Here is a 25034-nt window from a genome sequence, read left to right on the forward strand (position 1 = left end):
ACAAATTGTCACAGGAAGAAAGAGGGAGGGATATTTTATTAGTTGGTAAATACTGAACTATGTCCATTTCCTCCCACCCTCTTTTGTCTACTCCCCACCTTTTTTGGTGACAAGGGGGAGATCCCCCTTTAGATAAAATCCTGGCAGCACCTCTGCATTTGCACAGTGGCAAGAATAATTCACTCAGTACATCACTGGTAAATGAAAAAGAATGCATGATATGTCATATTTCTTTTCTCATTAGAACAAAAGATTTGTGCATCCTAATTTGAATAAATGTTTTGATAATTGTACGATATTAATGTCTCAGACTTGCCCAGCTCCAAACAGTGTGGAGTATGATGGGAAGGAAGATCAGGATCCGCTCTTTTATAATTGACCTGGATATCCTGAATCTACTCTGTTTGGAGTTTGGTAAAAGGAACAATTTCCAAACATTTTACAGACCTGCCAACTCTTACGATTTTGCCTTAAGTCTTACGAAAATTACCCTTAAAATACAGACTTATGGCATACTAGCAAAAACTATGGAAAAGTTATCGTTGCCGAAAAGTCTGGATAATTGATGCATCCGTGTTTTATTTGGATCCAGGTTTAATCTTAGAATTAGTAAAATTAGTTAGGGAACCAGACTAACTTTACAAAAGCACCCCAGACGCTTTAAACTGCACCTATTCATGGTAAGCATCTGCATGATAAACTGTTGATTATACAATTTTAAAAAATGGGGTCCAGAAAGCGATGCATGTTTAAAGGGAAAATAAGCTTCTAGAAAAGTGTTACTAATCAACACAGAAGAATAAAGAGTACTCAGATTTTTGTGACTAAAAGTTGGAAAGGAAACAATCATGAAAATTGGACATCACGTGTCATTTTGAGTATGTCTCATGGTGGGAGATATGATTGCCATCATCATGTGAAATGGAAAACAATTTCCAAGAAATTGTCAAGTTGAGAGATAGTAAACAAGCAACTGAGCTGCATAGGGTTTGGAACTAGAGTTTGTTCAACTGTACTAGTGGTAAATAAAGTCAACGCGTACTTTACAAACTTTTCAGTTGAACATAATGTTTATCGTTGATGTGTCAAACTTTTAATTACGTTTTCCAGCTTTACAATGGCAGTTATTTATATTTTGTTACACCTTACTGAAAACTGGTCAATCTTACGGAAACAAAATCAACTGCTTTACTGAGATGGACTTGTCAGGGTTGGCAGGTCTGGTTTTATACCACTTTAAAAGTAGACTGTTAATAACAGAGGAGTATATTATTTAAACATTGTTAGTTGAAATTATAAAAAATGAATATAAATGCAGAAAGAAAAAAGTTTTAAGATTTTATTTGGTTTATTCATACATGACTCATACATGGCCTATATTTGTCATCCATCACTATTGTTTCATATTCACCCTAAAAGGTTTCATTAAAGCCTGACAGGTTTAAATACAAGCTGTGAGACAAAGGTCTCTAAGCACATATTTCTTTCATTAAAATTAATATACAAATATCATTTCTCTTGTTTGTTCTTGACAGTGCCAGAGGAAGATGAGATGGGATTCTATAACCCATATTTGCTGGATGACCCAGAACTGCAGTCAGGGGCTTATCGTACAGTCTTGACATTTTCGTCTTATATGGTATCTATACTTCATGCTTATTGTGTAGAGTCCATTCTCATTTACAGTCCTATTGTCTTATTCAACTAAGTAACAAGGTATAAATCCACTTACCTTTACGGTAGTTTTATATGTCAAGGGAGGCAACTCAGCTTTAGATAAACTATTATACCTGATGGTAGCTACCTCCCTTGGATAGTGTTTCCCCCAATGGTAATGCTTGAAACAATAGTAGATAATGCTTTTAAAAGGAAATCAACACCAGAATTCATCAAATGATGTTTCAGATATTAAAAATTGCTTTAGAGGCTTATAAAGAAATAAAAAGCCAGAAAATATATAATTATTTAGAACAGTTTGTTGACATTAGTTCAAACGACCATGAATAGCAACATCACTCGAATTTCATTCTTATGTCTGATCTTAAAGTATCACTTCAACCTTCCAAGCCATCAGTATTCCCAATATTTTGATTTATGTTTTAGTGACCCTTAAAGTTACTATTTTTGTCAGGCTGCTTTAGTTGATATGAGCACATTGTTTTTTGCAGTGGCAAAATAGTCTTAAATTTAGATTATTTTGTCATGGTTTTGGAGGATATTAACAATTAACTTTAATTTCCCTGGCGACTTTCCTAATTAATAATTATTCCAAAGACTTTGTTAGAACTTTCCTTGTTGACAATGTTTAATTGGTTATAGCATTGTCCGTTTGAGAATATTAGCTCACTTATAACATTTGTATCATCTTGACACACCAAAACAAATCGAACATTGCTGGTTTTTCACCATCATTCATGAGCTCTGGTTGATTAACTGAGTGTAGCTCAGATGGACATAATGCTATTATTTATGAGCAGTGGCATCTCATTGAAAAACATTACAATAAATATCAGATTAATTTTTAAAAAAACAAATGATTATTAGTTATTCATTTTTATCCAAATGAATAAAGGACTCATTTACTTGTCATTAAGTTACTGAACATAGACGTTTTCACATAAAAGTGATTTTTATGATTCAAAGGCTAGTACACATACATGTACGGTATGTAGACATTTTCATCAGAAGGTACTTAATGGCTTAACATTTTATATGATAAAATATATATATACAAATATATGATATTTGAAATTTATGTAATACTTACCTATTGGTATTGCTAGGTTTCATTCTCCCAGCACGCACTGATATCCCATTTTAGTTTAAGGCTACATCCTGAAAAGAAGCAGCAGGGAGGGTGAACAGACCAATTTTGGAGCAAGTCTTCTTTGAAAATAAAGCTTCCCATAAAAACGAAAATACAATGTCAATATAGCCAAACCAAAGCCTCTAACAGAAAACGGAGAGTTTCTCTAATTGGGTTAGCTCATTTTGTTTCTTTATCTTTGTCGTTTGTATTCAGATTTGTATTTGTGTTTGTTTTCCCATCAAACACTCATTTTTGGTCACACCCTCTGTAGTGTGTGAGTATTTAAATCATTATTATGTCAATAATAGAATCTCGCACAGCTAGATTAGCTCAAGAGCGACTAGAGTCAATTAAGAAATATATCACTGTTTGTGATGCTGTCAGACACCAACTACAAGCGCATCAAGAGTCTCACCTCAGGTAGAATTTGCAGAAGGTGCAGAACAATTATTTAAACCTGTTACAAAGGCTGCCTAAGGAGTTACAGAGGCTACCAAAGGTCTTCTTCCTACGTTGGAGCAAATGATTAGAGCAACTGGAAGAATAGCAGAAAGAACTAAAAAAACAAAAAAGAATCTGCAAGAACTTCCAGCTGAAATAGCTGCTGCTCAACCACAATTACAAGAAGAAATACAACAAGTACTTGAGAGCACTGACAAAGTCTACGAGGTGGTTGGTGATGTAAGGGATCTTGTTATCCCAAAACCAAAACCACTATCCCAATTTACCGAAGAAGGTCGTAGGATACTTCAAGAAAATGCAGTAGCGGTTGGCGCAACAGGATATCCAGATTGTGATAAATTATTAGATCCAATCAACACCGATATTTGAGAAAAAAAATGGATCCCATTTGTATTTTGAAAATACTATGGTATATCTAGAATCACTGGTGAATAAAAGGATAAATTTGCAAAATTTGAGAAGCAAGTTGAAGAAGCAATAAGAACGTCCTTACTCAGAGATATATTATCCCCAAAACATCGCCATTCAGACCACCTCATATTGAGGAAGAGGAAGATTTGCAATTTGAAGAAATTAGATGAAGGAGGGAATTACGTTCAGCAAATAAGAATGAAGCAAAAGGAGCAACTGGAAGTGGTCTTGTTACTCAAGGAAGTGGTCTTATTACTCCATGTCCCAGCGATGTACTTGCCAATGTTGATCAATTAGAAATTCTGATTGGCGGAAGACGAGCTGGTAATAATTCCTCAGAAATCGTCAATGAAGCAGCTGATATTTGTCAATGATTATTTACAAGCAGTTTCATTGACATCAATGTTTATTAGTCCCTCATTGATGAAATCGTTGATGATTATCACAGTGATTGAGAGTAATTAGATACAATGACTAAAATAAGATAATCATACATAATGCTCAACGTGGACCGATTGCAGTCAGGGTGATAAATTCGCAATTACTAACATACAAAGTTACCTTCAGAGATGGACTTAGCGATGTTGTTCAGAGTCTGTTTAGAAGGATATCCCCAAAAGCAATACTGATTGCAAAACAATTAGCAATGAAAGCTTTTGACATTTGTGAAAAAGGTATTGGTGGTGTTACAAATAAAGCATTCTCAGCAATCAAGGATAGACTAGCACAATTAATACGACAAAAACCGCAATCAGTAAAATTAGCCAGCACCAAAATTATGCCTGCAGATGTAAAATAATCAATCAAGCTGCAAATAAAAAATTGGCTGGTGTACCACTATCAGAAAAAGAAAAATATAACTGCTTGTCTGATAACAGGAAATGGAATTTCCTGAAGTGGTCTTCGTGTCAAACAATAATAATTATAATAAAATGTTCCAATGTATATCTGATCCAGCATTTGACATGGATGCACCAGTTCTCAAAAATGAATCTGTGCATGATTATCAGTATTATTCTTATGATACATGTGTACCTAATGCATGTGGAAGAATTGAATTACAGGTTCAGAATACAAGTAGATATTTCTTACCTGCTGAGGCATTTATTGAGATCGAAGGTAGACTTTTGAAAGCAGATGATACAGCATGCAGACTTTTAGATCTACCTAGTTTTGTTAACAATGGTGTTATGGCATTATTTAACAGCGCCAAATGCATGATTGACGGAAAAAAATATTGAATCATGCCAGGAAAATATCGACGTTGCCATGACGATATTGGGTCAGGCAAGATACAGCGATGATTACTCGAAGTCAGCTGGTCCGTCAATGATATTTGTAAAGGATACCACTGATCAGCCCGAGAGTAATAACGTGACAATGAATGCAGCTGGAACTAAAGTTGCATCAATGAATGAAAATTTCAACTTTGGATTTGCCGCACACAGATCAATGTTAAATGGAGAAGAAAATTTTTCATGTGTGATTCCACTATTACATATATTTGGATTCTGTAGAAATGTCAGAAAAGTCATATTTGGAGCTAAACACATCATGGTACTTGTCAGAAAAGCCACCAACAATGATGCGATCTGGTGACCCAATGCAGTTGATGCTGGTAAAGTAATACTAAGAAAACGTTTGCTGTGGATGCCAGTGATGACTCCATTGATCGACGAAGAACAATGGTTACTCTTCTTTCATGAGTCAGGGTGGTAAATCAACATTATCATGGTTGACAATGACCACAGACAGTATTCATAGTAATGCTGCTGGGTTATTCACTTGGCAGATAGCATCACAGCAGGGAATGTGTGCATCACAACATATATTCATCACATTTCAGGAAAATACCAGAGTAGATTCATAGGAACAAAATCCAATGATATTCAACACATTTGGAGTTTCAGAAGCTGCTTTGAGGATAAATGGACATCAAGAACCTTCTGAACAAGTTTTGCTGAATTTTGATCAAAATCATGTTGCACGTGCTTATCATTGGTTGATGACATTCATACGACATGATCAGAATGTTGATTCTAGTTTGCAAATATCTCAACAGGATTTCACAACACTGTATCCAAGATTTCACAATGCTGTATCCAATCTGTTACTTTTTTTTGGAACATTTAGATATATTCAGGCAATCTGTCGTTGATATACACTTCCGAGCTCATGTAGCTTGACTACCCACTGGTGGTTACAGAGCATACGCTGTTTGACTCAGCGATAAAACAACGTTACTTGAAGGTGCTGGTGGACGATTGAGAGTTAATGATGCCCCAGTAGAAAACATGTTATCAAATCGCACATGATATTAAAACGTCATATCGTCATGTTAGTGTTACTCTGACTCCAGGTCAGATTAAAAAGCTACAGTCTGTATCAGAAAAGAATTGTGGAATAAAAATATCACTTACAAAAGAACAAATCGCAGGTGGTTTGAATAAACTGTCATTGTCAGAACATCAACTCAGGCACTTCAATGAGGCCAAATGATCAAAGACCAGTGTATGACTTAATCTTTCTGCTGGTGCTGTTAAAGACATCGCTAAGATGGGTGGTATTTTTCCCCTTCTTGCAGCTATACCAATGTTAATAGCCACTGCAGCCCCAGCTGTTGCAAAAGCAGCTGCACTTGGTCTGCTGGGATGGCATTAAAGAAAGCAACAGGTCATGGAATAAATACTTCTAAAAAAAAGGGCAAGGTCTAAGACTACCAGGAACCCCTCATTGGTAATGGAAAAAGTCTGAGACTTCCCGGGACACTAAGTTAAATGCAAATCATCTTTCTATGTCAGATTTTGATTTACTTGATGCTGCTACAAAATTAAATATCCAAAACTTCAGAGGTGTTTTTATGCATGACCAATTACCATAACAACCAAACAATGTTGAAACAGGTATCATTAATCTCGATAAAACTTCCCACCCTGGTACTCATTGGGTTGCACACACAATTGATCCACATGGAATTGTTTATTTTGATTCATATGGATTGGCGCCACCAAAAGAATTATTAAAATTTGCCAACAGAATATGTAGTATTCCTGCAGTCTGGTATTCAACATTACCAACACAGACAATAACCGATCTGCAAGTGTGTGGCTGTGAAGCAATTGCTATTCTCGACACGTTATCATCATCAACAATACCACCTCATAAAGTCATGCACAAGTATACAAGTAGACAGTATAACTGTCCACCGTCATTTTAAACAGATCTTAAAGTATAAGGGTAGATATATATGGAAGAGTTGCACAAAAACAAAATACTAATGGAATAACCCATGAAAATGTAAGTAAACAGATTAGTGATGAAATATCTGAATTATTAAATCTTGCAAATGTAGATCCAAATAAAGTGGTTTTATTTCAAGATAAGCAAGAAAAATTAAAAACAAGCAATCTTTCATTGAAATATATTATCGTTTAAATTAATGGAGTAACTGAAAATAGCATAGCTCTGTTTGATAGTAATGGAAACATTAAGCCTGGTGTTTGTCAACAATATCAGATAATATTCGTGGTCAAGTACAGAAATCCATTGATACAATGACTGGTTCTCTTAATATATCAAATAATAAAATTACCAGCCTTTAAAGAACAAGAATCAGATGATGCTGAAGCAAAGAAATACATCGATAATAGAAACCTCCCAATGATGAATTTGTTAGTTTCATTTAATGGTACAATAACCACATTTAAATCTGATTATAATACTCATGTAAATACATTTTTGATTTATCACAAAAGAATAAAAGGAATTGTTGATGATTTTTTTGGAAAGCCAGCATCTGTTGATATTAAACTCTCAGACATAATTTTTTTTATCGACAGTGTAGTATATACAGTAGTGTCTAGACAAGCATTATGGTCACCACTCAGTAAATCTATCAAACATCGGTATATACAGGTTCTCAGTACTTGGCATTACAACATTTACAATATCCACCATAATACCACTGTGTTATCCACTAACTGAATCTTCTGGATCTATGTTATTGATGTTGGAGCAAAATGACAAGGAAACATTTGGCTTGATTTACTATTGGTGTCTTGAATTAGTAGCTATATATCCACCTACTTAAATAATGATCTCTCCAATCGTCATTTCAGTGCAACATTACAGATACAATCAGGTATGTGAGTGGCAAACCAAACTGAAAAATATCATTGACAAGTATTCAGTATAAGTAAAAAAATATCACAGACGTGTAGTTGTCATTGACATAATGGTGTATTTGGTGTCTGCTGTTATTGCTGGAACTGGCATATTGCTATCAACAATAACAATGACATCACCAGCAGTTATAACAATTTGCAACAACAATTGCCGGTGTTCTTAATATCATCACAAAAAAATATCTACGTTTAGTGAAAATAAACTACATGAATATATAATAAAGTTGCATACAGCGACGCTAGCCTACTCCAAATTATCTTCATTGATATCAGGCCTAAGCGATGGAATAAGATCAGATACTGAGTTCACAGAAATGATTATGATTTACCGCGAAAGTACAAATGTGTCAGAATCTACTTCCGATTTAAGAAATCAGGATTTCGAAAATAATAATAATGTCATCGCAAAAATTACTGCAACAGATTGTCACTAATACAACTCATTTGAAAACCACGATGATATCAGCAAGTTCAACTAATCCTGAGTTCAGCATCATCTTTCCAACTGCAATTTGCGTGAATGAAATAGCACTAGTAGAGTTATGAGTATATCATAGTTGGCCAAATATTAGACCAAAATCATTTGGTGGATTGCCAGCAGATAATTCACTGGTATTTGCAAATAAAAATAAACCAGATGGAACTCCCGATTGGCTAGCTTTTGGAATTCCCACAGGCAGTTATCAAATTGAACAAATCATCGATGAATTACAGCATAGAAATAAATCTAATACTGTAAGAGAATCTAAAATTGCTATCACTGTTCATGAACCAACATTATCAGCAGTGATAGAAATAAATTCAATCTAAAGTATGATAGGATGGCCAGAAATTCTGCCAATTTTTAAAAACCACCAGAACCAAAGTTAAATGATTTCCTTACAAATGAGATAAAGACACAATATAGAAAATTACTTCCATGGGGCTATATACCACGAATATTAGTAGATCCTTCTCAGCCTGGAATTTATTTTACTACATCTGATGGTGTAAAACTTCCTAAAATATCAATATCCAGAATAAAGAGCTTAAAAAATTACTCAAACTACAACCAAATAAAATTCAGTGTGAAATAATGCATGAAGTAATTTAAGAAACTCTGATGAACGATTTTCTGCAAGTGTGGAGATCAGATGATTTAATAGTTGCAAGTAGAAAGATAGTTCTTGATACACTTATTATTTCTGTTACATGAAGAAAAAATTTCAAAATCTACCTGTACCATTGTATTATCGACCAGCAGATACGTGACTGTAAAATACTGAAGTTGAAATTCCAGGCACCCTGACTTTGTGTGGGGGGGGGACAAAATCTTGTATTAAATGATATTGTTTTAGTTCCTGTCAGTGTTGTTGAGGATGTATTATCAAAGTAAAAAACTCATTGGACGCTAGGATAAGCTATGACAATTCATTCATCTCAAGGATTAACTATTTCTGATACTAATGTTTGAATTGCTGATGATCGTATTGATTGGTCAGTCTTAGTTTATCTTGCAGTGTCTCGTGTTAGAAAAATATCTCAGCTGCGGAGGGTTATCATTTTCACAGATAATAATCAAACTTCTCGCAATGGTGATGAGCTAGTGAAGAAAAATTTAGATAAAAACAATGTGATAAAAAAAATGTGACTGATCTTGATGCTGAATCTATCATGACATTGAAAAGACAGAATAATCATTGTGTAAGGTGAAGCACAGAAATGTTGTGGCAGTATTCAAATAATAATCCAGGACAGTTTACCGTATATAGAATTAATGGTAGTCTTGGTCACACATGCGAAAATGTGATGCTGACCTGTCTTTAATGTAATTGATGTTGAGGCGCTAGTTCACAACAGTGCGGTGGTAATTGTGTCTTCAGGAATTACTTGTAATTGTTCACATACAAATCCACATTGAGGAGCAGTTGAATCTAGTCTGTAGATTGCAGGTCTACCCATGGATCTTACCATGCTGAAAATTTTGTGTGTCGTCACACTCCAAATAGGATCAGTCGTTCTATTTTCACCACCTTTAAGTTCACCAGGTTCCTATAAGTACCTCACAGTCACATTACCTAGTACTGGTTGTTTTAAAAAGTCATGTTGTTGTATTGGTATATTTGTTTGTGATCGCATTGGTAGGTTTCATAGAAATTGCATGAATAATTTCAATATTTAACACCGCTATCACACTTGGTAGTCTTGCAACCCATTCATGAGATTTTTTGTCTTTCTGAATTATTTCTTTTGCATGCTGACATCCAAATAACTGCTCAGCATGTATTCATTTAAATTGTTCAACAATTGCCTGATCACAATGAATTGCGGTATGTCCTCATCTAATTTTGATGCTATGTTTTTTCATCAGAGATGATACTGCACCAAGAAATTCCTTGCCAGGATCAACCTGTAGCAGATGTGGCCACCGTAGACCACCACATTGATAAATTTGTTCAAATGCAGATGCAACTTCAACTTCTGTTTTATTTGATAGTGGTTCTGCTTCTTTTTATCTACTTGCAATGTCAACAGTAGTCAATGCCTATTTGTATGTGCGTGATTGACATCTACCAGATTAGTATCATGGTAAAAATAAAATATCTGCTTGAAGAACTTCATTGGGAGTGCTGACGTCAAAATTTGCATACTAAATTCGTTTAGGTGGTGGTAAATAAATTTGCCATATTGCCTGTCATGCTAATCAGTTTGCAGTAACAGAACATGTGATATTTTCTGCACCCGCAAGTTTATTAATTGCTGCTCTACCTTTCCAGTATCCTCTTGGGCTATAATAAATTGATTTCATCATAATAATAATCAGTTGATTAATTATCACCCCTAATACTAGTTTACCTTTCATCGCAGATTTTACCAGGAAGCTGGTAAAGTTTTTCTTTGAGAGCTTTATTTTTTTATGGAATTGAACAACTGAATCAACTTCACATCTGCAATATGTTGTTGTAGATTTTGATTTTTATACATGACATGCTTGATGAATAGCATTTATTGGATACTCTCCAGGTCTTGGTTGATCTAGCTCATCAAGTCAGGTTCCAGGACCATAATTATATCCAGGAAGATGTTTTTCTCCTGGATACTTAGCTCATGGAGCTCCTGCTAATTTTCCAGTGAAGCAGCGATATCACCACCAAACACTTTGTGTTTGATAAATTTGTATTTGCTTGTACCACATGTTACACACTTATCTGTAAGTGCATGCTTTTTATTTTTTTGTTATTATTGTTGTTAATATATTGGTGGGATTGGATGCTCTGCATCGAACGCAATATAAATTCCTATTATTTATTTATTTATTTATTTCTACAACATGGATATAATTGATTTCTCAGCGACATGAAAGCAAGAGCCAGTAAAACATCATCCAGCACTACCAAATTCTATCAGAGCAATTATCATAGGTCTATCTATGTCTGGCAAGATGCAATTACTGCTTAATCTGATAATGAGATGTCTCAAGTGGGATAAATTATATTCATTGGCACCATTTGTAGATGGTCATAGATGCTACAATGTGCATAAAGATTTTAATGAAAATGCAAAATTGTTGGATGAGGATGGCAACGATATTATTGATTTTATCATCGATATTGATGAAGCTCCATCTGTAGATGATCTTGATGGATTTCTAATACTTTAGTAGTGTATGATGATGTGATGCTGGACAAACAATCAAATCCAGTTCGGATATTTTCTCGAGGCAGGCATAAAAATACAGATGTGATTTATGTTACTCAGCAATATACACAAATACCTAAAGTGATCACTGCAGAGATAACTGCAATATTTTAGTTGTGTTTAATAGAGTTGATACACATACTCTGTGAAACATTCATCAGACTTGGTGTAGTGGGGACATGGATATGATCAAATTTAGACATTTCTTTTCAAAAGCACAAGCTACCCCACACGGAATTTAATTTATCACAATAAATTTACATGATCCTTGGTCGTAGTATTGTATAGGTCTTGATAAAATCTTTAATAAAAAGACAGCAGCAGAGAGGGTGTGACCACAAATGAGTGTCCGACAGGTAAACAAGCACGCATACAAATTTGAAAACATACGACAAAGATAAAGTAACAAAATGAACTAACCCAATCAGAGAAACTCAGTTTTTAGTTAGAGGCTTCGGTTTGGCTTTATTGATCTTGTATTTTCATTTTCGTAGGAAGCTTTATTTTCAAAGAAGACTTGCTCCAAAATTGGTCTGTTCACCCTCGCTGCTGCTAAAGACTACAGACTAGTGCACAAGGGCCAAGGGCTTCAAGTTGGATTTAAAAAATACCTCATAAAATATGCAATTAAGAACTACAGGAAATAGTTTTGTTTAGTTGATTTAAAGGTATGGAATAAAGCAGTCATAGTAGTATCTGTCCATCTTTCTGCAGACAAGGTAATTCTACACATGATAACTTAAGCGTGCTGTCACCTGCTTTGCTAAGAAAGTGTAGGTAACCTTGAGTAGTAGTGGAAAAAAGTGATGATTTGGACTCCACAGGTTAAATGTTAAGGTCATTGAAACCTACCGTATTTTCGCGTATATTAGACGCACCCAATTATAAGACGCACCCATATATAAGACGCGGGGTTTGACGATTTGTGTAAAAAAAATATTTTAAATAAGATGCCCACGAATAAAAGACGCACTCGGCCACGCCATCTGCCGAACTGAGCAAACCCTATTTTGGCTGCAGATGATATAGCGTTGATTTTTTTAAAAACTTATAAGTTACTTACAGTATTGATCTGTATCTAATATTATTTTGTTAAGTACTATTACATTATTGTTCCAATAAAGTTTAATAAAATCTTTTGAATAATTCTGTGTGTTGTTTTGTTCAAATATGTACTGGTAAACATCCGTTTTCAAACCACATGCATCAAAGTGGCTGCCAGTACATATACTTTCCATTGTCATAAACGCAAATATCCCCAATGTTTCGATCACTCACCTAATGTAAAAAAAGCTCCATTGATCGTTTTGGCTGAAGCTCAAAGAATTGTTTGAGGCAGGGCCGCAACGGTTGTCGTTTGATCTTATCTTCTTCTAGGCCTAGGCTTCAGCGGCTGGGGTTAGTAAACACCGGTATATACTGGTATATAGGGTATACGTGGGATCAATCTCTTGTTATAAATAAATGAGTGATCAGTCTCTTGAGCATTTATAAAATTTTCACGATAACAAAGCGAAAATCATATATGGCCGATTTTAAATTAGATGTCGTCAAGTTTGCCAAGGAGCATGGCAAAAGAGCTGCTGGAAGAGAATTTAGTTGCACGTAACTAATTTTTAGTTGCATGTGAATTTACGTGACTGGAAGTTGGAGGAAGAGGAGCTTAAGAAGATGAATCCAAGGAAACGAGCTCATAGAGGTAGAAAGGCAAGATGGCCGAACTTGGAAGAAAATCTTGCCAACTGGGTACGTTCGAAACGTGACAGTAACCGTGCGGTTTCAGCGACATCAATCAAACTCAAGGCTCGAATTATTGCTACAGAAATGAAGATCATGGACTTTCGTGGCAGTGGGAACTGGGTGTACAAGTTCATGAAATGGAACAACCTTGCAGTCCGGGCACGTACAACTGTTGGACAGAAGCTTTCAGACGTTTGGGAGAATAAATTGGATGTTTTCACCACCTTTGTTCAGAAGGAAATAAGTGAACTGAAGTTGGCAGATGATGACATCATCAACGTGGATGAGGTTCCAATGTCATTCGATATTCCAGCTAGCAGATCAGTGGCAGAGAAAGGAGTAAAGACAATAGCGGTTGATACCACGGGACACGAACGAACGAACTTAACTGTTGTGTTGGCCTGCACAGCTGCAGGAGGAAAACTGAAACCCATGGTTATCTTTAAAAGGATAACCATGCCCAGAGAAACTTTACCAGCTGGAGTTGTTGTTGTCTGCAATAAAAAGGCTGGATGAATACAGAGGTGATGCAGACCTGGACGGATAAGTGCTTCAGAACAAGAAGAGGCGGATTTTTCAAGAAGCAATATCTTCTGATTTTTGATGCAATGGCTGCCCATAAGGAGACAACTGTGCAGAAACACATCCACAGTGCTGGAGCCCACATAGCCATTATACCAGGTGGTCTGACTTGTAAGCTCCAGCCCTTGGATGTTGCCGTCAATCATCCATTTAGGACTTTTGTTCGTGAGGAATGGGATCGTTGGATGACTAGCGGTAAGTACACCTTCACGCCAGCTGTTCGACATTGTCGTGCAGCGTACATAGAGGTGTGTAATTGGGTTCTCCGGGCATGGGAGAAAGTGAAAACAACAACAATCATCAATGGCTTCAGAAAGTGTGGGATAATTCCAGAACCGGCCGCTGATATCAGTTCTTCGGACATCCGATACCACTGACTCCAGTGAGGATCGATTATCAGCGGCTATGGAGGTATTCAGCGACAAGAGTGAATTCGATGAAAATTTCGATGGATTTGAAGCAGAAACTGATGACGATGAAGATGAATAGATTGATTTTAAATCAAGACAAACAGTATTTTTAGTAAATGTTTATTACAAAAATTGTTGACTGAGTTTTCGTTTGTGTAAAAAAATAATTAGATAAGACGCCCACGAATATAAGATGCACTTAGGGTGCGGGGTAAGTAAAATTTTATATAAGACGCGTCTTATATACGTGAAAATACGGTAATTGTGATTTTGGCTCCAAATTAAAATAGATTGAGTTTCTGCACAAAATACTCATCAAACTTCATAGTGGACTTACATGGAAAGAATTATATCTCTATTTGTTTGAGGGTTAAAAGTTTAAGATTTCAGTTTCCATTCAGTAAGTTAAGTTCATAGTTCAGCTTCTTAGGGTTGAATGCCCTTGGATGAGGGCCAGCGCTCTAGTGGTTTGAGGCTCAGAAGGTCAAGGGTCAGGGTTACAGAGTAAACATGGATCTAAACAAGAGCAGAAGCAGCATTTGCTAATTGGAGCAAATATAGGTCAAGGTATCATCAGTAGAAATAATTATTTTTTGTTATGGCAGCCTTTTGTCTTAAAAAACACATAATGTCATCGCAGGTAATTTCTATGTAAAATTGTAACAACACAGATGAAGTACTTTATATATAGGACTAGTTTTGTTGTCATGGTGATATCTGGCAAAAAGTCTATATAATCAGTATTGAATATGTTAGCTTTTATTTTTATTTTGAATCTGATGTCTTCGCCAATGTTTCAGCCAGGATGTGCCCTTGCTGGATTGGTGCAGAAGAGACACATGTCACCCAACAAAGATTATTTAACGCAGCAAATGTGGTAGTACCAAAAAACAAACACAACAAACAAAGTCTTTTCTTGAAACAAATGATCAATAAATATCTGACTTTTTTTTGGATGAAAATTAACAAAATCCAACAAGTGATCTTATCCAATTGCACTCGTTACTGTGTTCAGATTATCTATATTCTTCTGATCCCATATATGGCAAAACTCGGGATAGTCCTGAAGTAATCATAGTCCATAATCATAGTCCATAATATTTTTAGTTGAAACATTAAGAACAAGCTTGGCATGCTACCATATTGTAACAATCTTGATGAAAGAAATAAAAACCAAATTCAGGTAATGTATTGATGTAACTTCCACTCCAGTTTTGTTGAAATTGTTGACTTAAATGTGCTTTCAGTCACATGACATGACCTGAATTTTTGTACCATTTATTATTTGTAAAGGTTGCAGAGAGGTAGTTTTGGAATGATGAATTTTACCCACAGTATCATGCCAGGCATAAAATCAATAAAAATAACTGCAGATATGATGACTATAGTTGGTAAATAAGCTGGTAAAACCCTAAAAAGTCAAGATGACTATAGTCATGATGATGATAGTAAACAAACTGGTAAAACCCTTAAAAGTCAAGATGACTATAGTCATGATGACTATAGTAAACAAGCTGGTAAAACCCTAAACAGTCAAGATGAAAGTCAAAAAGAAAGTGAAATGTCCACAGAATTGGATTCCAAAATGTCAGAATGAAAGGAAACAATCAAACATCGTGAAATTGCATACATTTGTAGATTTCAACTTATCGATTGCTGTCAAGTATGGTTAGAGGTATCAGAGAAGAGAAATCTAGAGCAAAAACATTTATTGGGTTTGACATGCATATAACATGTAAAATGGGCTATGTAAATCATATATCTCTTTATAATGTGCCTGGCTTGTGGTGATCACACCATTGGCCCATTTTTTCAAATTATTTTTAAAACCTAGCTGACACTCCACTTTGCATTATTTTGTGTATCAGGATGCATGTTCCTGCCTGGGAGGTGCTATTCTCCCCCCCCCCCCATCACAGTTGGATTTGACATGAGCATAGACAGTACCCATTAATTAGCTCTTTACCATTTCAGACATCAGTAATTGACTACGTGAGACCATCCATTTTAAAGAAAGAGCTCAATGACAAATTTAAAGAGAAGTTTCCAAATCTGCAGCTCACTCTTACAAAATTGAGAAGGTATGATTTCCTTATCTGTGAATACATTTTCTATAATATTTTATCGTTAAACATGTGACAGTTTTTTAGACCTAAACCTTGTACAAGCTTACTTTTTGTTTAAAGATAGAAAGACAGTCATGTTTTAGGCAAAATAGATTTTTAGCCCTACTGGCCATAGACCAGAAGATCAAGAATAATGGTCAGTTGTCCATCCATCCATACAAGTTTTTAGAGGATTGACATGAAGCTTTTTGTTGTTGTTGTTGTTGTGGGGTTTAACGCCATTTTTCAGCACACAATAGGCTATACATGGCGGCCAGTATTAATGGTGGAGGAAGAACCCGAGAAAACCCTGGAAAGAACCACCGACCCACGAGAAGCTACTGGCAAGCCTTCTCACATACCCACATTGGCTGAATCCGAGACTCGAACCGGCGCAGACAGGTGAGATGGCAGCGATCCGTAATGGAGAGCACTTTAGGCCATGAAGCTTTTACAAGCTCATTCATCATATGGTTCTAAATAAGAATGGTGCTGCATGGAGATTCTCTGTGGCCACCACAGTGATCAATACCGCTATCATAGTGGTTATCTTGATAATCTTACCATTTATACACCTGTATAGTGTCATGTCAACATGGGAATTTCACTAAAAGACTTTTTATATTGTCTGCATAGTCCTAAATGGAAATGGTGCTGATCTGATGTCCAGTATGGCCACCTCATCAGCCATCTTGACAATTTTGTTATCACTAGTCCTTTTGAATGGAAAGTCCTCTTGAAAATATTTTTATTATTACTTCTTCAAAACAGAAAGTCCAATGAACATGAAGTTGGTCATAAATGATGTCTTGTTGATCCTACAAGAAAATGTTGCCAATCTGACATACACAGCATCTAATTTGAAAATCTTGTTATTGATGAGGAATATCAGAGATGGTCTTAACACTCAGCAACAAAAAAGGCGAAATAGTCTTATCTTGAATTCCCAGAAATTCTCTTTGACCTGTAGTGCATCAGATGCTTCAAAGAAATCTTGTTTAATAATACTTTTGGAAGCATAATATGGCTTGGAAAAATGGTTGCCCAGCATTAATTTTTAGTTGTCCTGGACTCTAGGATGTTAGATTTTTGTTTGATAATGATGATGATTGTTGTTATTAATATTAATATTATTATTATTTTTCTTATTATTATTATTATTATTATTAAACTTGTATTAAAATCTAATGAAACATTTTTTGAAATGGCTTTTTCATGTTTTTATTTGTGACATGGCAAGATTTACAAATGTATCAGATGTGTTGTTTTCTAGAAGATACAGTATAATGATATAGTTTTGCCTAATAATACTTAATGTATTTTTTTTTAATGTAGAAAATTATATTGTCTTAAGCACTTATTAGAATAAGTGAAGTTTGCACAAAATTACGTTCTGTTTAGTTTTGTGCATATTTTTGTTGGAATGAATGTGTTGAATGCAGACTGGTTTGCATCACTGCAACTTATGGATAAGAATAAGTGAAGCTTAATTTGAAATAGTATTATGTGGAATTAAACAGTGACTGAAGTTATGATACAGTGAAAATACATACTGTATCATAGATAAATAGAATGATATATTTAATGATACATTCTAGTCAGTCCTATTGTTCATAAATTCATTGTCATCTGTTTCATTTTTTCAGTTTAAAAAGAGAGATGAAGCAAATAGCTCACAATAAGGTTAGTTCTTTTTAAGTATTTTTTTTTTCTTGACAATAAATCCAACAATTTTCTCTTTAAATAGTTTTTCTTGACAATAAATCCAACAGTTTTCTCTTTAAGTAGTTTTCTTGTCAATAAATCTTACAGTTTTCTTTTTAAATAGTTTTTATTGACAATAAATCCAACAGTTCTCTTTTTAAGTAGTTTGTATTGACAATAAATCCAACAGTTTTCTTTTTAAGTAGTTTGTATTGACAATAAATCCAACAGTTTTCTTTTTAAGTAGTTTGTATTGACAATAAATCCAACAGTTTTCTTTTTAAGTAGTTTGTATTGACAATAAATCCAACAGTTTTCTTTTTAAGTAGTTTGTATTGACAATAAATCCAACAGTTTATCATAAATGCATAGTATTTCAATGGATTTGTTTGTGTGCGAAGAATGTAAGCTATCCATTCATATTTAGGTGTATTGTGCTGCTGCACAAGTTTGAAAATACAAATTTATAAAAATTTTATAATAAATTTTGAGTAAAACAACTCTGGAGAAAATGATAAACATTCTTTTTCATTATATATTAAAGCAAGCAGTAGATAATACTGGTAATTTTGGTCACCTCACTACATCAAACATGCAGTCACTGTTATCACGAGCATGCTTGTGCTTCTAATAGATAATGAAATTTAGTATTTTAATACTAAACATGTTAAAATAAATAGTAATTATTGCTATCTTCATATAATGTACATTCTTATACTCTCCTTAAGAGGGCCTCAAGGGAGAATAGTCCTTGGCTAATGAGTCACCCTCTATAAATAAATCATTATTATTATTTTTATTATTATTATTTTTAGTCTCTGTGATATTCTTCAACAGACAATAAAATTGAATATTGTTGATTCTTAGCTATCAGTTGCCAGTTTTTATTTTTCAGTGTTTTAAGGAACCGTACATAGTGAAAAAATAAATATGACTGAACATCAGGTTCAGTCTGTCACAGAGTGAATGCAAATTGGTAACATGGTTGGCACATTTGGTCTGTTGCATTTGTATGAAAAGTACTCACAAATAAGTCCATTATTTAGCATTAAAGGTAATGTTGCAAAATAATGTGATAATTGATAAGTTAGATTGCAAGTATCAATGTCACTGAATTTTATTTGACAGGAATAGGAATCATAATAGATTTTACTTTAACTTTAAAATTTATTTTCACAAGATGCAATTAAAGTTAATTGTAAACCATATTTCAAATTTAAAATAATTTTTTTATAATACAAGGCTTGCATTATGCAAATAAATGCCCTCACCAAAGTACTGACCAAATTTAACCAAATTGACACTTTTACGATCGGGTAGAATTGATTATTAATTGTAAATCTTTTAAATGGCATTCAGTTAATGGAAGTATAAGGACATACAAGAAATGCTTCCTAGAGAACTGACAAATATTATTAATCAAATACTCTTGGAAAACATTGGAAAAATTACTTTAATCCAGCATTCATTGTGACCTTGTTATGACTGTATGAATTTGAATCCTGAGCAGTGGCTGGAATTGTTATGATCATGAGGGGCCTCACACAGCACCAGTGAAATGTATTCTAGTTGCACTTTGACCCACAAGTGAATCCTTTGAAGTATTTTACATCCTTGCTTATAAGTCAAGTTAAGCTGCACACTGCACAGAACCAGATCTGGTTTCTCTTAATATGCCAGCAGATCTGGGTCTCTGCATTTTTAGTTAGGAGTAATCAGTAGGACGAACATTATCAACCCTAGTCTGCCAGAGCATTATTCAACAGCAGATTGGGTCTATGTTTTTTACAGTTAGATTTGACTTATAAGCACGTACATTTGGCATATTTAACAAAACTAGTTAATATGTAATAAATCTTGTCTGACTGGTTTATTTAATACATGTTATATCACTTATGTGTCAATAGGATTGTTAAATGAGACCGATGTTTCACATCTTATTGGAATCACCAATCATTACCCTTTGCAGCAAGTACTTTATTTCTCATGTTGTTAATCAGTTTCTGCAAAATTATACTTCACACTAATTTAATGCAGAGTTCATGTTAGGCTGCAGCTTTGTGTCATTTACCCTTCTTTTTTTTCATCACTGGTACAAGAAATACTCCAATATGGCTCCCATCAAGCACAAAACAAAATTCCCCAGAAAATATAAATAAATGGTTGTTATGGTTGATTTTAGACTGACTGAATCAAGTGCATGTCAAGCTGGCTTACTGAATCTAGTGCACTCATTCCTAAAGAAGCATACGACCATCAATTTAATTGGATGATAGAAATGTCTTATTGACTTTGATTTCCATCGGCACCGATGAAGAGTGCATATCTGATGTTCATGGATGGGAAATAATGAAGAAAAGATTGACTTTTCAGGAAAAACCATGCTGAATTTGTTTCCAAAGTAGCATACTGGGGTGAAAAAATATTGACTTAAATGTATGAAAGAATTCTAGAAGGGAAAGATTACTTTTTCACAAGGAATTAAAATCCCAGTATGGAAGGCCTTTGACAGGACAGCCTGTTCATGATCAGATTTCTGCATAAATATGTTTTCAGCATTATAATTGAAGGAGTCATTGTTGAATCAGACTATCATGCAGTTTTCTACCATTTTCATTTTCCACTAAAACAGCAAACATCCATACTTGTGATAATGATATGAGTTCGAATTTTCATGAATCATTAAGAAACAGTTAATGAAATTTGCAGTACATGTTTTGGTAAATGACCCCAATTCTTGACCAGGCCTAACTTTTTCCATTAATTTTCTAGAATTCACACTTTTACTGTTACTGCAGGTCTTTGATTCAGATAATGACAATTTAAGAGAAGTTGCATATATTGTATAGGTGTTGTGTATGTCCCCCTGGTAAATCAGATGTACAGACATCTTGCACTTTAGAATTACCTAATCCTCTGTCTTCTTTTACAGTGTAATGTTGATCTCTGGACTGTAGCACAAGCTTATGTATTCTTTGAAAAGTTGATTCTTAAGGTAAATACAGTAAATATGTATTTTTCACTTATTAACACTGTAGCTTGTTCCTGCTTTGCTAGATTACAAAACAATTCTAGCTTAAGGATTGTTGATATTGGTCCATAAATCCACCTGTCTGTCCATCCATCCTCTGACATGACCAGGAAGGTTGATTTCTGAAATACCAAGAGTTATATCCTCCAACTGACTCTTCTGTTAGGTTTGGCTTCAAATTGGAAGCCTGAATTGTACAAGGACACTATTCGCTTTGACAAATTGGGCTAGCAACTAGATTTGAGGTTTGGATTTAGGTAGGAGGCAAGCAATTTTTATCATCAGCAGTGGTATATACATACACACAGCCTCACTGAATCTCAAGCATTCTTTCATCCTTGGTTCTAGGCAACAATTCGGAATGATTTCATACCATCTACTCCAAGGAGAGGGGGATAACTCTGTACATCTGCATTACTGTATTTACCGTATTTGTTGGGACACCATAAATTTATTTTAAAAGTAATTTTTGTGCACTGTATGTTCTGGGACACATCGTTTTTTTCGAGTTGGAAGTTGTGAGACACCTTTCAAATCATTAAAAAATGACATGTTGGAAAATGCACTCAAATGTAATTTTTATTAAAACAAACTTTAAAAAAGAAAACACTGTGAGTGGTTTGTTTACACTTTTCTTCCAGATGCAAATTTGCTAAGAACAAGAGTTCAGGTAAGAATGAATCGTTTGTGTACATGAGAACGAGTTCAACTTTTTCTGTTCTAATTTATGTTTCAACAAAGTTTTTTTTGTATTAAATGTCAAGGTTCAAGGTTTATTTGCCATTCCTGCTCATTACACGGCTTATTTTGGCAAAATAACTATTGATGAGCGCAGTATAAACTATTCACTGTAATTACGCAAAAATATATTCAGAGAGAGAGAAAGAAAGAGAGATACCAGTAGTACAGAATGATTGATAAACATACAAATTCCGAAACCAAACATCTTTTATTTCCACAGCAGTGATATCTGACATAATCCAAGTACTGCTGAACAAACTTGAATGCCGCTAATATATATATTAATTTAAATCCTTCAATCTGTCCACATTATTAATTGCCCACTCAACCTCCTCAGGCTCATATCCATCAAATTTGTCCTCTTCACTGCTGCTGCCATCACATTCGGTATCTCTTATGATATTGTCCTCACATCCATTCAAGTTATTGTTAATACCACAAACTTTAAATGATTTTCGGATCAGATCTGGCTTGTCCCAAAGAGATTCGAACATCTTTTATTTACACAGCAGTGATATCTGACATAATCCAAGTACTGCTGAACAAACGTGAATGCCGCTAATATATTTTAAAAACCTGTCGTGCGCAGTTACTACTGGCTTTAAACTCAGTTTCTGTACGTTCACTTGACACAAATTTCTTGGCATAAGTGCATATAGTGTCCACACTAACAGGGATCTGCAGATCGCATTGGACGAGAACCCACTTTGCAATTAGCAATGATTGATTTGGGGATTTTGAAATGTCTTGAATTCTATGCAGTTTTGAAATGTCTCGAATTCCATGCAATTTTGAGAAATTTGCAACTTCCTCTTTTTGCTTTAATGTAAAACACTTGTAATGCCCTCGCCTGTAGGCATCATCTCTCTCCTGACTGGGGTCTCCTACTATGTGTCTTTTTGCACCTGGTTCATTTTCTTTTATATCACACTCCTCCTCTCTAGCACGCTTTTTTGGGCCTCTTAGGTGAAGTTTTAGGCAACACATTTTCTTTCCATTCACAAGGCAAGGCCTCTTCACTACTTGAGTATCTCACTGCAGACTTACTCATAATAGCGATAACAATGGCTGCAAGGAATCACTTTTTGTGTAAATGTGTGAGAAGTTATCGTTTCAAAGTGTTCTGTTTGTTTCTGTTGATTTTCAAAATCCCAGTGAAAACTGGTAGAAAGAAATCAAAGTTGGCTTCCCCATGGTGGCTGACTTTGTATACATTTATGTACAGTTTTTAAAAATCTCCACGCTAAAAGGAATCCAAAGTCTTCTTCCTGGATCAGCTTGCTTTTTAATAAATTAACCTTTGTATTTGATATCCTACCGGTAAGTTCAAACAGTGAGTAGTGAGTTTATGGCTGTTACAAAGTGTGTTTATTCAACACCTGGGGTTTCATTTATATGCCATCTGTAGTCATAATTGACACAAATGGGTTTCGAGTTCTTATGTATACACAGTGTAAATAGTATACACAGCATTAACTTGCTTTAATAATACTTTCTGTAACCCATGGAATAAAAAAGATTGTCATTTGTACTCACAGTGAATGTATTTCTAATAATGATTTTAGTTTGTGAGATATTGTCTTATGGATACCCTGGATATAGTACTCTCTTGGTTATAATGTACCTTGTCACACATGAATGGCAGGTGCTTTTGAGCAATGGGGTTGCTAATTCTCACTCTGTCTCTCTCATTCGTATGTGATTTTGCAGGATCCAGTTTTCATTCTCATGACATTCAAACCTTTGAGGAGAACCAAACATGATTTGTTTCTCAATATTCACGTCAGTGACTATGGATGTATGCGCTACTTATACGTAGTTCATGGATATATTTTTGCTTTAATAAAATGCTAATGTTGACCCAAAAAGTGAATATATGATAATAGTACAAGGTTAGTTTCTTTCATTTTATTATCAAATAAGCATTTTATTTATTAATTTTATTGTAACATGCTGTGTGGCAGGTTGCGGCGGGGAATGGGGAACAAATTGAACAAGATTTATTTCAATTCCTAAATCTTGGGACACATGATGCAGGTCAACAAAAAAAAAATCACCATAAGTTCAGGGACATGAAGAATTTTTTATATTTTTTTTAGGTCCCAATATATGCGGTAAATATGGTAGTCCTACATTCAGTGTTAATTTTTTGTGTTTATCTCAGGGATTTTACACACTGTACAAATGCTGTTAAACTTCAAATCATGATGAGGGGATGCATCTTGATTAGTACTACACCCTCGTCACAAAAGTCGATCACTCTGACTCGTATTTCACAATTGAATGACAGATTAAGTTTTGTATTTTATGTTTATTTCTAAGCTCTGTTCATGCAAGAATCATCAAAATAAATTATAGGATACATCTCTATCACTATGACACCCCTTACAACAACATAAGGTCACTGTGAACTACATTTCACTTACTGGCTTAAGTTGATTTTTTTTGTATTGGGCTCATGATCAGATATGTTTTTTAAGCTCTTAGCAGTAGGATGAATAGACTGAATAGACCTCTTTTTGGAATAGCCTTCTTTGAAAATAAAACTTTGTATGAAAAAAATGAAAAATATGAGGTCAATAATGACAAATCAAAGCCTCTAACCAAAACCAAGAGTTTCTCTAATTGGGTTAGCTCATTTTGTTACTTCATTTTTGTTGTTTGTGTTTTCAAATTTTTATGCATGTTCGTTTACCTTTTGGACACTCATTGTTGGTTATACCCTCCCAGCTGCTGTAGTGTGTAAGTAATTAAATCATTATTATATCAATAATGGAATCTCGCACAGCTAGATTAGCTTGAGTGCAACTAGAGGCAATTAAGAAATATATCCCTGTTCGTGATGCTGTCAAGCAGCAACTACAAGGAAATCAGGAGTCTTGGGTGGAATTTACAGAAGGTACAGAACAGTTATTCAAACTAATTATCAAACCAACCAAGAAAGTTGTTACAGCAACTGAAGCGGCTTAAAAAGCTCTTGAAACATTGCCTGTTGATATTGCTGACCATCTTCAAGCAGCTCAACCACCACCCAAGTAACCTCCTCAACCACAACCTCTTCAACCACATCCTCTGCCAAGAGTCAAAACTAAAATTATGAATAAATTCACACCTGAAGGTGTTACCGCTATCAAGGACAAAGACCAAATATTTGGTATTGCCACATTTGGATATCGT

At 34.8% G+C, this 25034-nt stretch overlaps 1 protein-coding gene across 3 annotated transcripts in view; it reads left to right on the plus strand.

Annotated features, from left to right (window-relative positions):
* LOC149806922 (CDK5 and ABL1 enzyme substrate 1-like) overlaps nucleotides 1-25034 on the plus strand; it is a 92182-nt gene that overhangs the window by 54636 nt on the left and 12512 nt on the right. For all 3 annotated transcript variants that reach the window (XM_089959710.1, XM_089959727.1, XM_089959717.1), the window contains 4 exons: nucleotides 1536-1639; nucleotides 16251-16357; nucleotides 18028-18064; nucleotides 21018-21080. In XM_089959710.1, the coding sequence (XP_089815836.1) occupies nucleotides 1536-1639; nucleotides 16251-16357; nucleotides 18028-18064; nucleotides 21018-21080 (311 nt within the window). The remainder of the gene's footprint in view (nucleotides 1-1535; nucleotides 1640-16250; nucleotides 16358-18027; nucleotides 18065-21017; nucleotides 21081-25034) is intronic.

Source organism: Sinohyriopsis cumingii, chromosome 1 (assembly GCF_028554795.1).
Source record: "Sinohyriopsis cumingii isolate HCF-2022 chromosome 1, ASM2855479v2, whole genome shotgun sequence".
NCBI classification, from domain to species: Eukaryota; Metazoa; Mollusca; class Bivalvia; order Unionida; family Unionidae; genus Sinohyriopsis; species Sinohyriopsis cumingii.